This window comes from Dermatophagoides farinae, chromosome 5 (assembly GCF_024713945.1).
Source record: "Dermatophagoides farinae isolate YC_2012a chromosome 5, ASM2471394v1, whole genome shotgun sequence".
NCBI classification, from domain to species: domain Eukaryota; kingdom Metazoa; phylum Arthropoda; class Arachnida; order Sarcoptiformes; family Pyroglyphidae; genus Dermatophagoides; species Dermatophagoides farinae.
This window is the reverse complement of record NC_134681.1, coordinates 1,722,181-1,736,809: the sequence shown is the minus strand read 5'-3', so window position 1 is coordinate 1,736,809 and position 14,629 is coordinate 1,722,181. Positions and strand designations below refer to the sequence as shown.

At 30.5% G+C, this 14,629-nt stretch overlaps 4 protein-coding genes across 6 annotated transcripts in view; 3 read left to right on the top strand and 1 right to left on the bottom strand.

The window, feature by feature from the left end:
- The first annotated feature begins 91 nt into the window (after positions 1 to 91).
- Positions 92 to 1,621, top strand: LOC124493793 (uncharacterized). The gene is made up of 4 exons (XM_047056898.2): positions 92 to 489; positions 580 to 972; positions 1,049 to 1,165; positions 1,256 to 1,621. Exons 1-4 carry the CDS (start codon positions 300 to 302, stop codon positions 1,429 to 1,431), a joined length of 876 nt encoding a protein of 291 aa, XP_046912854.2. The 5' UTR covers positions 92 to 299; the 3' UTR covers positions 1,432 to 1,621.
- Positions 1,622 to 2,415: 794 nt separating this feature from the next.
- LOC124498933 (uncharacterized) lies at positions 2,416 to 5,651 on the top strand. The gene is made up of 2 exons (XM_047062768.2): positions 2,416 to 3,841; positions 3,909 to 5,651. Exons 1-2 carry the CDS (start codon positions 2,782 to 2,784, stop codon positions 5,231 to 5,233), a joined length of 2,385 nt encoding a protein of 794 aa, XP_046918724.2. The 5' UTR covers positions 2,416 to 2,781; the 3' UTR covers positions 5,234 to 5,651.
- A 51-nt stretch (positions 5,652 to 5,702) lies between these two features.
- Positions 5,703 to 7,076, top strand: LOC124499593 (uncharacterized). The gene is made up of 2 exons (XM_047063536.2): positions 5,703 to 5,828; positions 5,920 to 7,076. Exons 1-2 carry the CDS (start codon positions 5,762 to 5,764, stop codon positions 6,765 to 6,767), a joined length of 915 nt encoding a protein of 304 aa, XP_046919492.2. The 5' UTR covers positions 5,703 to 5,761; the 3' UTR covers positions 6,768 to 7,076.
- The window catches only part of LOC124498943 (uncharacterized), a 30,530-nt gene continuing 22,792 nt past the window's right edge, over positions 6,892 to 14,629 (bottom strand). For all 3 annotated transcript variants that reach the window (XM_075731526.1, XM_075731527.1, XM_075731528.1), the window contains exons 2-7: positions 14,237 to 14,599; positions 13,898 to 14,164; positions 13,363 to 13,786; positions 12,841 to 13,287; positions 10,100 to 12,233; positions 6,892 to 10,015 (exon numbers count right to left, since the gene is read on the bottom strand). In XM_075731526.1, coding sequence (XP_075587641.1) covers positions 7,167 to 10,015; positions 10,100 to 12,233; positions 12,841 to 13,287; positions 13,363 to 13,786; positions 13,898 to 14,164; positions 14,237 to 14,599 — 6,484 coding nt within the window. In that variant the 3' untranslated portion in view covers positions 6,892 to 7,166. The remainder of the gene's footprint in view (positions 10,016 to 10,099; positions 12,234 to 12,840; positions 13,288 to 13,362; positions 13,787 to 13,897; positions 14,165 to 14,236; positions 14,600 to 14,629) is intronic.

The following is a 14,629-nucleotide window of genomic DNA, read 5'->3' as shown; positions in this document are numbered from 1 at the left end:
GTTTAATTTTTGATCATCGGTCAATTTTGGTTAATCGATTTGGTCATAGTTTTGCAATTCATCAATCAATCAATCAATAACAATGAAACAGAAATATGGAATTTTTATTAATTAATGTTTAAAAACAAATTAAAACATTACAGAATTGATTGGAAATTAAATGAAAACAAAATGAATGACGAAGAAAAAAAAATTGATATAAATACCAATTCGTATCATTATTTTGATATGCATATTCACGATTTTTTTTTCTCATTAAATTTTGTCGACAATAATCCAAATCAACGATCGAAAAATCAATGAAAATGTTTGGCCATTTATTACAATTAGCTGCATTTGCATGCATTGTATTAATGGTATATGGTCATGATGAAAAAGATTCACGAAAAGAACCATGGGTTTTTCATCGACGATCTATGCCCTCAATGACAAAACGATCACCACCAGAATCATCACAACCAGATCAAACGCAAAAACCAGAATCGGAAGGTAAAAAAAAAGAAATTCATTTGTTTTTTTTTCAATCATTAATTCATTAATTGTTTGATTCAAATTCCTTTGACACTATCTTTTTTTTAGTGAAAAATGAAAAAAATAAACGTTATCCATTACCAATTCCGGAACCATCACCTTTACCGTTTCCATTGCCATTACCGATTCGAATTCCATTGCCTAAACCAATAATAACACCAGTTCCATTACCATTACAATTGAGATTACCAGTACCAGAACCAGTGGCATTACCGGTTCCATTACCATTACGTATACCATTACCAACACCACGATTACGTCCAGTACCAGTACCAGTTCGAATACCAATACCAGTACCAGAATTTATTCCTGTACCACTACCATTACCAATTAGACTTCCATTGCCGTTGCCAAGACCAATACCGGTTCCAACACCATTATTACCTGGACTTGGTGCTCTTGGTTTACGAGATGAACGACAACAAGTGCGTTCAGAACCAAGTAAGAATAAAATGAATCAATCAATTTGCAAAAATCATATGAATTTTTTTGTTTTATTGTCTTCCAATCATTTAAGATGAAGAACATATTCCTACAATGCAAAAACGTCGACCCATTGAATCCGCACAACAGGAACAAGAAGATCCACTAGAACAACAACAACTTGGTCATATGTCAAAACGTAATGAAAATGGTAAAATTATTTTATTCATTCATTCATTCATTCAACAATGAAAATTTAATTTGAATTTATTTTTGTTTAAAAAAAAAAAAAAAAATGAAGGCGATAAATTTATGGATAATTTGAATGACGAATCATTGCTTCGTCATAAACATAAATTGAAAATTCCTGTTGCATTAGCATTGCCAGTGGCAGCACCAGTACCAGCACCAGCACCATTGCCATTACCATTGGCATTACCTGCACATCATCATGGTCTACCATTACATCATCATTGAATGTAATAATGAAAAAAAAACACAAAACAATTGCATCAATCGATGAAAACCAAAAAACAAACAAACAAACAAACAAAATTTATTTCTGCACACAGAAAAAAAACAGCGAATATTCAATTCTTTTTTTTTTAATTTATAATGTGACACTAAATTTTTTCTAATTCAATAAATGATAATCTTTGGAACGAAATGAATGGGTGGGTGGGTGGAAATAGAAATTTTTTTTTGTTTTTTTTTTTTTTTTTTTTGGTTTGTTTTGTTTTTTTTAAAGCAATATTTTCACATATGTTGTGTGTGTGTATGTGAGAGAGAGAGAGTATGTTTGTGTCCAATAATAAACATTTGATGTGTTTATTGATGGTTTGATGATGATAACATCGATTTGAAAAATTATTTATTTACAATTTTTAGCTATTGCAAACAATATATAAAAAAAAACGCCTCAAACAAACAACACACATTAGATTAACCAATGTTTAACCTATCAACCAACTAGCAAACCAACCGACCAACCAACCTACCAACAATCAAAATCGGCTAAACCATAGTTACCAATCATCATCATCATCATCATCATCATTCAATGATTATTATCATCAATTAGAAGAAAAAAAAATTTTTTTTTCTTTCCTGATAACAGTGAAATAATTGCTTACTAAACAAGCAAGCAAAAAATAAACGCAAAATGCAAAGAATCCAGCCACAAATAAAACCATCAAATCATTACGATGATGGTGACGATGATGATGATGATGATGAGTAAACATACACAAACATACACATTCTATTTGGATATATAAAACCGCCAAGAAGAAAAAAAAAGAAACCAAACAAACATTAATGAAATGTGTGTATGAGTGTATTTACATCAGAAAATAATAATAACATCATCATCATCATCATCATTAATAATTGAGAAAACATTCGATAGTATCGATGGTAACCAGAAATCTAGATTATGGATTAAGAGATAAAGATAGAAAGAGAAAGAGAGACTATTATGGACACACCTAGATGAATTGTCTAGTGATAAATTAATTTCTTTCCTAAACGAGAAAGGAGAAAAAAAAATTATCAATGAGGAGTAGATCACACACACACACACACACACACACAGATTGTAATAAACAAAAATTGTTTTCATTTTTTTTTTCTTGTTTAGATTATTATAATAACCGTTTTTTATTTTCGTTGTCATTTTCATCAATTTATCATTATATTGAATGAAAATTTTTTGACTTTTTTTCTCTGTGTTTTTTTTTTTTTGGGTGTGTGTGTGTGTGTGTGTGTGTATGAATGAGTGTGTTTGATACATTTACATGTTAATTTTTTTTCCCCCCACTGGTCAAAATGAATCCAAAACATTTCATATGGACCAAATGGTCCATCGTTTTTTTTGTTTTGTTGACAATATTATTGTCAATTGAATCAAGTAAAATAATGCTGACAAAAAATGTTGATAATTATTCTGATGCTGATATCGGTGATGATTATGATGATGATGTTGATGATGTAAATGAAATGAAAAAAATTGATGAAAAAAATGATAATAATAAACCATTATCATCATCGATCAATATTCAACATATTGGTAGTCCAGATCAATTGCTATCATCACAAGCAATATCGACAACTACAACTATTAATCCACGATTACCAACACCGAAAAATATTAGACTTATTTGCCGTAGACATATGGCACATTTGTCTTGGCCATATAATAAACAGCCAGATTATATAAGCAATGTTGATAATCCAGTTCATTTTATTGTTTATAAACGTTTCAATGACCAATATTCAAATATGGATGAAAATGGTGAATCAGAATGGGAAAAATTGGATTTTATTGAACCAATACGTCGAAATCAATTAAATGTACAGCCAATATATCCATCAAGTAGTTATTCATTTAAAATCCAAGCAATTTGGAAGAATAATAAAGGCATAACAATTACAAGTGAAAATTCTACTATTGAAACATGTCGATCAAAAAATGATGTACCAATACGTAATCCAATAATATTATCAGCATATCGTTGTGCTGAATCTAATACTACAACGGTAGTTTGGGAACCATTACAACGTTATGAATACGGTGGACCGGATTTTCGTTATAAAATTATAGCAATAGCTGCAAATAATTCATCAAAAACGGTTGGACCATTCTATACGAATGATACAACACTTGCAATCGAAAATCTGGATACATCAATCGAATGGTTAGTTAATGTACAATCTCGTAATCAATATGGTGAATCATATGATAAACCGCAAAAATTTTTGGCCAATTTACCTGAATCAATGCCAATTGCATGGCCAGAAAATCTGAATGCAACCGTTATTGATGGTGATACAGTACGTTTTGAATGGAAACCGGTTCCAATTAAATATGTAAAAGGAAATTTCAAAGGTTTGAACATTTATAAAATATTTACACTTTTAACATTTGAATTTACATTCATCATTCATAATTGTAGGCTATATATTGCGAATAAAATCGATAAATAATCCGGATACAATTATTGAACATTCAATCAATCAAAATATATCGTCAATAATAATGGATCAATTCACACCGAATACAACATACAATGTATCGATTGCCGTTCGTAATCAAGGTTTTATTGGTCCATTCACTAAAAATCAAGTGTTATTCACTACAAAACAATACATTAGGCCACCAAAACCAACATTGATGCCTACATTTTATTGTCAACAAACATATAGTGGCACAATGGAACATAATATGGAACTAATATTTGAATCAAATGGTGCAACAAATATTAATTATACAATTGATATTTGTATTAGACCATTGCATTCAATAGAATCGGAAAGTTTTGATGAATATTGTATGAAACAAAAATCGTTAAAACATAATGATATGGAACAATATCATCCAAATGGTAGAAATAGTATTAAATATCAATTCAATAATGAAGAAATTGATTCAGAAATACTTATTAGTGCACGTTCAATCAATGGTACTGAATTTATTGATAGTGATATACAAAAAATGAATAAAACTCAATTTGATTGGAATGAGACCTGTAAAGCACATATTATTACAACACCAACTACAACAACAACAACAACAACAACGACGACGACAACAACGACAACACCGACAACGATAACAACAACAATGATTCCATTACTATCAAATAGCAACAATATTCGTACATTTAATGATGATGATTTACAAAATATCGAAACAATCAATACAATCGATACTGTTGACAATAATGAAAATAATAAATCAACAACAACAACAACAACAACAGCATCAAGTCAATTAAATTCAACAGTATCAATATCGATATTAATCGGTTTATTATTGATGATTACTATTGCAATATTTTTAACTTATCATTATAGAGAGAATTTATTCAATAAAAATAAACAACAACGACGATCATTTACAATGGATGAAGTAATAAGAAATAATAATAATAAAAGTAGACCAAATCAATATATTGAAATACGGCCACGTTCATCAACCGAAATGACGGCAACAAATGAAATAACACCGACACCGACACCGACAACGACGACGATGACAGCAGCGACAACAACAACAACAACAACAACAATGGCATCGGTTGATGAAATAGAAGAGGAAGAAAGTCCATATTCACAGATAATAACATCACCATCTACAAGAATGGCCAATAATCAACAATCATCTGATCCAACAAGCCGATTATTAACATCATCATCAAGAAATCGTAATCATAATAATAACCGTCAAATGGATACAGATGACGATGATGATGAACGTAGTCCATATCGTCCAACATGATAATTTTTCTTTTTTTGCTATCTGACTATTTCATTTTTTAAAATATTAACAACAAATGAATTAAATTTTGTGTGTTTGTGTGTGTGTGTGTGTGTTTGTAATGAATTTCATTTTATTTTTTATTCTTTTTTTTTGATGATAATTTTCATTTTAATCAATTATACACGAAATTTACTGATTTGAAAATTCATGAAATTTACACAAATTCATATCCAATCGTATCGAATCGATGACAAATGAAGTTTTTTTTATTATTACCATTTTTTTTTCGAATTTCTCAATTTGATGTATCGATTTATATTTGTCTATGTATGTATGTATGTGACTGTAATTCTGTTGTGCCAATTATAATTATAATTGATTGATTAATATTTCACACTATATTTCAATAACAAATGGTCGATATCATTGTTTTGAATCAGAATTCAATCAATATATAAATATGATCGATACTGACCAATATGGTCATACGTTTTCTGGTTTTTTTCGTTTTGTTTTTGTTGTTTTGTATTTCATCTTTGGGAAAAAATGTTTGAAGTTTCGAAATTCATGATGTTGGCTTTTATGGCCACAATGGTTATGGCCCAACAACAAGGTAAAATTTTTAAATTTTCCTTTTTCCTTTGTTTTTTTTTTGATTTGGAATTTTTTTCACCTGTTTTTTTTTTTGGTTTTTGTATTCACAGATAAAAGATATCCATTACCGATTCCGGAACCATCACCTTTACCAGTTCCATTGCCATTACCGGTACAAATTCCAATACCAAAACCAATTTTATCACCAGTACCACTACCATTACCATTGAGATTGCCGGTACCATCACCAGTACCAGTACCAATGCCAATTCCAATGAGAGTTCCGTTTCCATTCGTTAGAATAATTCCAGTACCAACACCAGTACGACTACCAGTACCTGTACCAGAATTTGTTCCTGCACCTCTACCATTGCCAATTAGACTTCCATTACCGGTACCGAGACCAGTTCCATTACCGGTACCGGAACCAGTTCCAGTACCGGGAGTTCCTGGAGTTCCAGGTTTCGGTTTATTTGGTGGTGCTTTGTTACGAAATGAACAAAATCAAGATTTTAGCACACGACAAGATCTATTGACTGCAAAAGATTCTTTAAATCAGGACAATGGAAAATTTCATGGATTATTCAAACGAGACTTAAGAACATCGAATCCAAGTACAGAAAGCATAGCTGAAATACAAAAACGTTTCGCAAACAGACTTAAATTGAAACTACCAGTCATGTTGTCATTGGCTGCAAAACCATTGAAAACTGCTGTACCGATGCCAATGCCGATGCCGATGCCGATGCCGGTTCCATGTGCACAACCGGTTGCAAAACCAATGGCTTTACCAATGCCGATGCCGATGCCAATGCCTATGCCTATGCCTGCTTCAATGCCATGTCCAGAACCAATTCATTTATCGATTCCAAAACCAATGCCATTGCCAATGCCATCACCATTACCATTACCATTATCAATGCCAATGCCATTGTCGTTATCATCATTCGATTGTTAAATTATGGATCAAATAAGAAAAATAAATCTTCAGCAAAAAAAAACATTTTCAGGTAGAAATCGAGAAAACAAAAAATCGAGTGAGAGAAATTTAAAAAAAAAGAAAAGAAAGAAGAAAAAAAAATGCTTGTCCACTATTTTATTAACACCGACACACTAACAATTGAAATTGAAACATTTTCATTATTATATTATATTGCCGTCATCAATTAATTAACATATATTTAACATCGAAAAATAACTAAATCAATCGTCAATTTTGGAATATAATTTTTCTTAAAAAATTAATAAATTAAAAAATGAAAAAAAAGATTCATTTATTTATTCATTTTTTTTTGCATCAATTTTCATTCCACATAATACATAAAATTATCCGGAAAAAAAACAATAGGTCAAATGGTCAATTCATTGTTCGTAATGTACGCATCAATGTACTGAGACTAGTTGACAATCCTGTTGCATGAGTCATCAATAGATCTAGATATGGATTTTTAGTTATTTGATCATTTTCATTATCATTATCATTATCATTATCGTTATTATTATTATTATTATCATCATGATCATCATTCTGATCATGATATGGTGGATTATGATTAACTAATCTTCTTACAACATCAACAGTATATGCATATGTTGCTGCAACTTCTTTCAAACGATCAACTAGACAAGTAATTTGTGCCGGTGATTGTATGATTGTTGTTGTATCACCTAATAATATATCTTCACTTATTATAAACATACGTTCCAATAGGCCAACACATTCAGTAAGATAATCAATTAATTGTAATGATCCTTCTGTTGCACATTTAACAAATAATTTTGATGCCGTTATAAAATGTCTGGATTCAACTAATAATGTTTCTTTTGCTGTCAATGATCCAATCATTAATGGTTTGCCACCAGTTGCTGTTGTTGTTGTTGTTGTTGTTATTGTTGATGATGATGATGATGATGATGGTGAGATGTTATCATTATTATTGGATGAAATACGATGTTCATGAACCTCTTCTAATCGTGCCAATAACATATCAATATCATATTGACATTGTATAAATATTTCTTCCATTTCTTTTGTTTGAAAACAACTTTTTTTCGATTCACGTATTTGATGATAACGATTTGGCTGCTGTTGTTGCTGATGCTGTCGTTGTGATTGATTATTTGTTGTTGGCATTATGATTGAATTATTTTGAATCGATGATGTTCCGGATAAAGATCCATTGCTGCTGTTGTTGTTATTTTGAATATGTGATTTTGTAGCAGTCATCCCCAAATTAGAAGGATAATAAATTTGTTGTTGTTGTTGTTGTTGTTGTTGTTGTTGTGGTTGTTGTTGTTGTCCAAACAATGTTGTTGAATAATTATAATTATTATTATTAACCATTGTTATTGGTCCAGGTGATGATGATGCAGATGATGTAGATGATTGTTGCATTGCCGCTGCTATTAATGCCGCTTCATTCATATAAGCATCCTCTATACTGCTAGGAGTGATGCTACCATCTTGTGGTGAATTTTGTTGTTGATGATGATGGTGATAATAATGATGATAAGCTGGTGGTGATCTACGTCCAATATTCATCGATATTGATTGATTATTTTGATCGATTATCGATTGTGATGAACATTGAATTTGTTGTTGTTGTTGTTCAAAATTTTCATTTTTACGTTGCTGTTGCTGTTGTTGTTGTTGTTGACGTAATCGATGTTTTTCTTTCATCACCATTATACTTGGTGGTAATGGTGGTTTTTGTTTATATTGAATTTGTTGTTGTTGTTGCTGTTGTAATGGGCCTTGTTTTTGGTGGTGAAAAATATCCATTGGTGGTGATGGTTGTGGTGTCATCATAGCCATTTTTTTATCATAATAACAATTTGATTGCTGTCGCTGTCGTTGTTGTTGATAATCAAATTGATTCAATGATTGTGATCTTGTTATATTTTTCGAGATTAATCCATTTGGATCCATTCGCTGTTGTTGTTGTTGTTGTTGATATTGTAGAATGATTGAATGTAAATCATTGGTTGGATAATTCTGTTGATTCAATGTTGATTCATCCATTGTCGATGATTGTTGTTGTCGTTGTTGTTGTTGTTGTTGATTATTACTATTATATAATGTTGGTAATGATGAATATTGTTGTGGTATATTGCAATAATAATATTGTCGGTTATTATTATTACCGGAGTCAGATAATATCTGTTGCTGCTGCTGCTGATGTACAGCCATAGCTAATTGTTGTAGCCATTCGTGCTGTGGATGATGAAATAATTGCTGATCATCCAGTTGCTGTTGTTGTTGTTGTTGTTGTTGTTGTGGAAGTTCTGGTTGCTGTTGTTTGTTGTTGTCGGTCGCAACATCATGATATAATGTACACATTTTTTTCACATCATCAGTTGCTTGACGAAATTTTTCAATAACATTCAATTGTTCTTGTAACATTAACGATGATTCCAGCGGTGATGATGATGATGGTGGTGGTGGTATTACAAGATTTGAATAATTGATAAATTCTTCAACCTCATCATGATCATTATCATTAATAATAATTGTTGGTGTTTTTGATGGTGATCTTGATATGATTGCTTCATCACATGATGATGAATCATATGATGACGATTGTTGTTGACCACCAATGTTGTTGTTAATACCGATTGTATGATTATTATTGTCATCATCATTACAAATTGCCACCATTTGTGTTGATGATGACAATAATGATGATTGATTCTGTGATTTCATTGCCATTAAACTATCACAAAGCATATCTAATTCAGCTACAACTCTTTCCTGTGAATTTTGTGTTTGCTGCTGCTGGTGTTGTTGTTGATCCAATGATGAATCAGTAGTTTCATTATCGATCACGATTAATGGTTGAAAAATTTCAGCCAATTCTTTATAAGGCGTTGGTGGTGGTTGTGCATCATCCAATTTGATATCTCCTGATATTGGTGGTGGTGGTGGTGGTGGTATGGCCACAAGATCTAATCGATAATCATTTTCAACATTGTTCGTTGATTCATTTTTGTCATTATTGTGATTCATAATGATTACATCGTCCAATGATTTCATTGCATCCAATAAATCGGTTTCAGCTTGTAATAATTTCGGTATAAGTAACATATCATTATTTTCAGATGATGATGATGATGGTGATAATAAAGTTGATTGTTTCGTTTTTGTTGCTGTTTCTGTTTCATGATTATGATTCCAATGATGATCACTTGTCAAATCGGGAATGATATCTAATTTGGACCAAAAAAAAAAGAAAAAAATCAATTGATTGATGAACAAATATAGGATAGGCAACAGAACAGGCATCTACATACTTTTTTCATTCATTTCCGTTTTTGTAGATTTCTTATTCATCATCATTTGATCAAGATATTTTTCCGTATCATTCAATATACGATTCATTTCATTAACATTTTGTAAAACTTGATCCACATTTTGTTGTTGTTGTTGTTGCTGTTTTTGTTGCCATTTAGATTCAGATTTCATTACCATCACATCATCATCTATTTGTTGACGACCCGGACCATGTGATTCAAGTATTTCCATTGATATTAAACTTGGCATATCCACTGATAATGGTCTACCATCATAACGATTGATAAGTTGATCTTCTAGATTTTTATTCATTTCTTCCATTGTATAAAGCAGTGAATCACGCGAATCTATTGATTCAATTATTTCAGTTGTTTTATTAGCAGTTAAATCTGTCGTTATAATAATTGGTATTTTTGTTGGATTTCTAATTTCCATCGATTTTATCATCATTTTTGGCTGCTTCTGTTGACAAAGATTTACCATTTTTGTTGAATAATATGGTGGTGGTATCGATAAATCAGCTTGATGTATTTTTCGTTGACCATTACCATCATTATTATTGGAAGGAACATAATTCCAGCCGGATGCTAAAACATTATGATGACCATAATATCTTGGCGCACCATCATTCCACCATTCACGTGGTAATTCCCATTGTATTTTCAATGTTGAACGTTCGATTAATTGTTTTAAATTTTCTTCATTAACATTCAACATTTGTTGTTTATTTGTATTTGAATTTAAATTTTTTCCATTATTCACATTATCATTATCATTATTATGTAAATTATTAATCAACAATAATGATTGATATGCACGTACAAATAATAGAAATTCTTCGGTTTCTTTCGAATCTAATGATATGATAAAATCTGCATTTACATTTCCAACCGTTGTATGATTGGCATAAATTTCCACATCATTCAACAATGTTTGATCATTATGTGTAACACGTATTGATTGAATATCTTCTAATTTCATTATTGTTTGTGGATATGAAACTGGATTCAAATGATTATTATTCATATGACTAATGCCAAATTTTGGATTTATAATAATGATTTTTTCATTCATTACAGTAGTTGTCGCCGATTGATTTCGTTTCATATGTTTAATATCACCAACATTTAAATTTTTTTTCTTGATCAATTCATTATTTGTGTGACGTTTACTGTTCATGTTTACAATGTTCACATTATTATCACTATTATTATTATTATTATTATTGATGTTGTTGTTTTCATTCACATTGTAATGTTCAACCATATTATTATCATTATTATCATTCATCATTAATTTTCTAGTTGTAATGAACATTTTGGCACCATAACAAGGTAATTCGGATAAAATTTTTAAAAAATATAATTTCGCTTGCAATGATGTTATGGATGGTTGACGATTTTTATAATGATAATGATTATTAAAACTATTTAAACGACTTAATGATGACAATGATGATGATGATGATGATGATGAACAAATTGTTGTTGCAGTTGTCATTGTGTCTAATGATGGATTTGAATATTGTCTTTTATTATCCATTTTATTTTTCAACAATTGTTGTTGTTGTTGTTGTTGTTGTGAATCATTTAAATTATTAGTAGATGTTGTTGTTGTTGTTGTTGTTGAATTTGTTACAAATAAATGTTGATTCAATTTAATGGAATGTAATAATAAACGTATCAATTCTTTACGTTTCATTGATTTATATAATGAATTTGGTACAAAATTTTCCAATCCATATTCGTCATCCAATGTTTTAAGATTTATTTGTTTCAATTGATTCAGATTCATTGGTTGTATTGTTGTTGTTGTTGTTTCGGCTGTCGTTATGGTTGTTGTTGAAAATGTTTTCAATTTTTGTGATTGTGATTGTGATTGTGGCTGCTGTTGTTGTTGATGATGATGATGATGGCTTAAAACATGTTCAATTATATGCAATGATGCTAAACGAATGGCAATTTCATAACGAATTTCCGGTACAAAACGTTCATAAACAATATCATTACAACATTGTTGATAGAAATATTCAAATGTATGACGATCTTGTTCCAATAATTTCATTGGATCCATTGGTACAATAATTACACGGAATATACAACGTAAATTATGTGCATTTGGACGGGCGGCAATCTAATTTATGAAAATTTAAATTATGATGACCATTAATGTTGAGATGATGGTGATGATGATGATGATGATGATGATGATGATGAAACAAACAAGCAAACAAACAGCAAACGTATTAAATTTCATTATTATTATCATTAAAATGGTGAAGCAATTGAAGAAAAAAAATTGAAAGCAGCCCAATAATAAAAGAGGAATTGAAAAATTGAAAATTAAAGCTCAACAAATAGATGGTTAGATAGATAGAGATAGAGAGTGAAAGTGAAAGTGAAACAGAGAAACAATTAATTAGCGGAAATATTTTGAACAAGATAAAACTCGGAAAAATCAATTAATCGATGAAAACCAATATGAGTGGGATGTAAGAATGAGATGGATACAAAGATTGAAACAAAACAGCCAGACAGACAGACAGAGAGAGATTGATAGAATAAGCATTGAAAATGGCAAATGTTTTAAAATATTCATATCATATCATATCATTGTTATTATAATCTTCATCATGATTAATAATCATATCGATGTTATTCAATAATCGATGTTTTTGATAAAGATCATCATCATCATCACGAATATGATCATGATCATGATTATCAATGTTTTTACTTACATTGGCAATCATTTCATTTGGATCTAATAATGTTAATCTATTATGATAATGATGATTATTACGATGATTATGATGATGATTATAATGGCCATATAAATTGTTATGCAATTTTATTGAAGATTTATTATTATCGATTATAGCCATATTTGATGGTTGATGTATAGCTGCTGTTGCTGCTGATACTGATTCTGTTGTTGTTGTTGTTGTCGTTGCTGCTGTTGGGAGTGGTGGTGGTGGTTGTGGTTGTGGTTGTGATGCTGATGATTGTAATTGTGACGCTGATGGTGGCTGTATATGTTGTTCATGTGAAATTTGTTGCTGTTGTTTAGTAGAACCGCCACCACCACCACCACCACCACTATTTGGATTCATTTGTTCACACATTAATCCATAATAATAATTACAGGATTTTATAGCCAATTTTTCACATAATGAATCCGATACATTCTATTTATATATTATGTAAATTTGAAAATTAAAAGTCAAGAAAAAAAAATTACGACTTCAATTTGATTCAATTACCTGTACAGTTGTATTGCCATCATATTTAAATGTTTTTGTTTGACCATTTTCAAGGAAAACTTTCAATATATTTGGTATGATTGGCATTATTGTTTCACTATTATTATGTTGTTGACAAAAAATTTTTTTTTCAAACATTTCAGTTGCTGATGATGATGATGATGATGATGTTGACGATGATGATGATGATGATGTTGTTGTTGTTGTTGATCCACATGTACAAGAATTTGATGTAAATGTTGGCGCCATTGATGAACAGAATAATGGTGAACCATTTACAATGACACCTTCGGCAAAACGTACACGTGATGGATTTGAACGTAAACGTGCTTTTTTGGCCGCTGTTAACAATGCTGATTTACGATTAATTGAATTCTGTACATATGGTTGACATACAACTAATGTTACTGTTTCTTCACTTGATCTTTTTTCATTACATTTGTTTAATTCATTGATTGATTAATTAGTATATATGTAAAAAACGATAAAAAAAAATGTTAATGAATGAATTTAAAAACGACAAAGGTTGACTCACTTGATTAATTCAATAACATGTTCACGTGGTGAATCACGTACATTATGGCCATTAACTTCAAATATTTGATCACCGGCTTGTAATGTAAATTCACTTGGACCATTTTCTTTGACAAAACGTACAATCACTGGCCGATCACTGCCGGCAACAAAACCAAAACCTAATTCTTTATCACGTTTTAATGTTACAATACGTGGTTTTGGTGGTGGATCATCATCCAATTCTTTATTCGTTGGTAATTGATACGTTGTACTACAATTGATATGGCTTTTGATTGAAAATGAAAATTTTTTATTTTTTAATTTTTTTAATTTTCATTATCATTCAAAACAAACATACTTGATATAATATTGTTTTCCTTCATTATCGATTGCAATTTCCCATCCATATGGTAATAATAATGATGATTGTGGCTGTGATGGTGATAGTAAATTATCAATCGGATGATTATGATGAAGAAAAACACGTTGTTGTTGTTGTTGTTGCTGCTGCTGCTGCTGTTGTTGAGATTCCGGATCCGATGACGATGCCGCTGACGATGATGTTGATGTTATCGATGATGATTCACTTGATTGTTGATTTAAAATTTTCAATGTTGGATTATTATTATTATTATTATTTAATATTGGATCCAGACAAATTTGTTTCCAAATATCAGCAGTTAAGGGTGGTGGTAACCAACTTGTTGTTTTTGTATGATGACTAAAAAATGAAAATGAACGACAAAAAAAA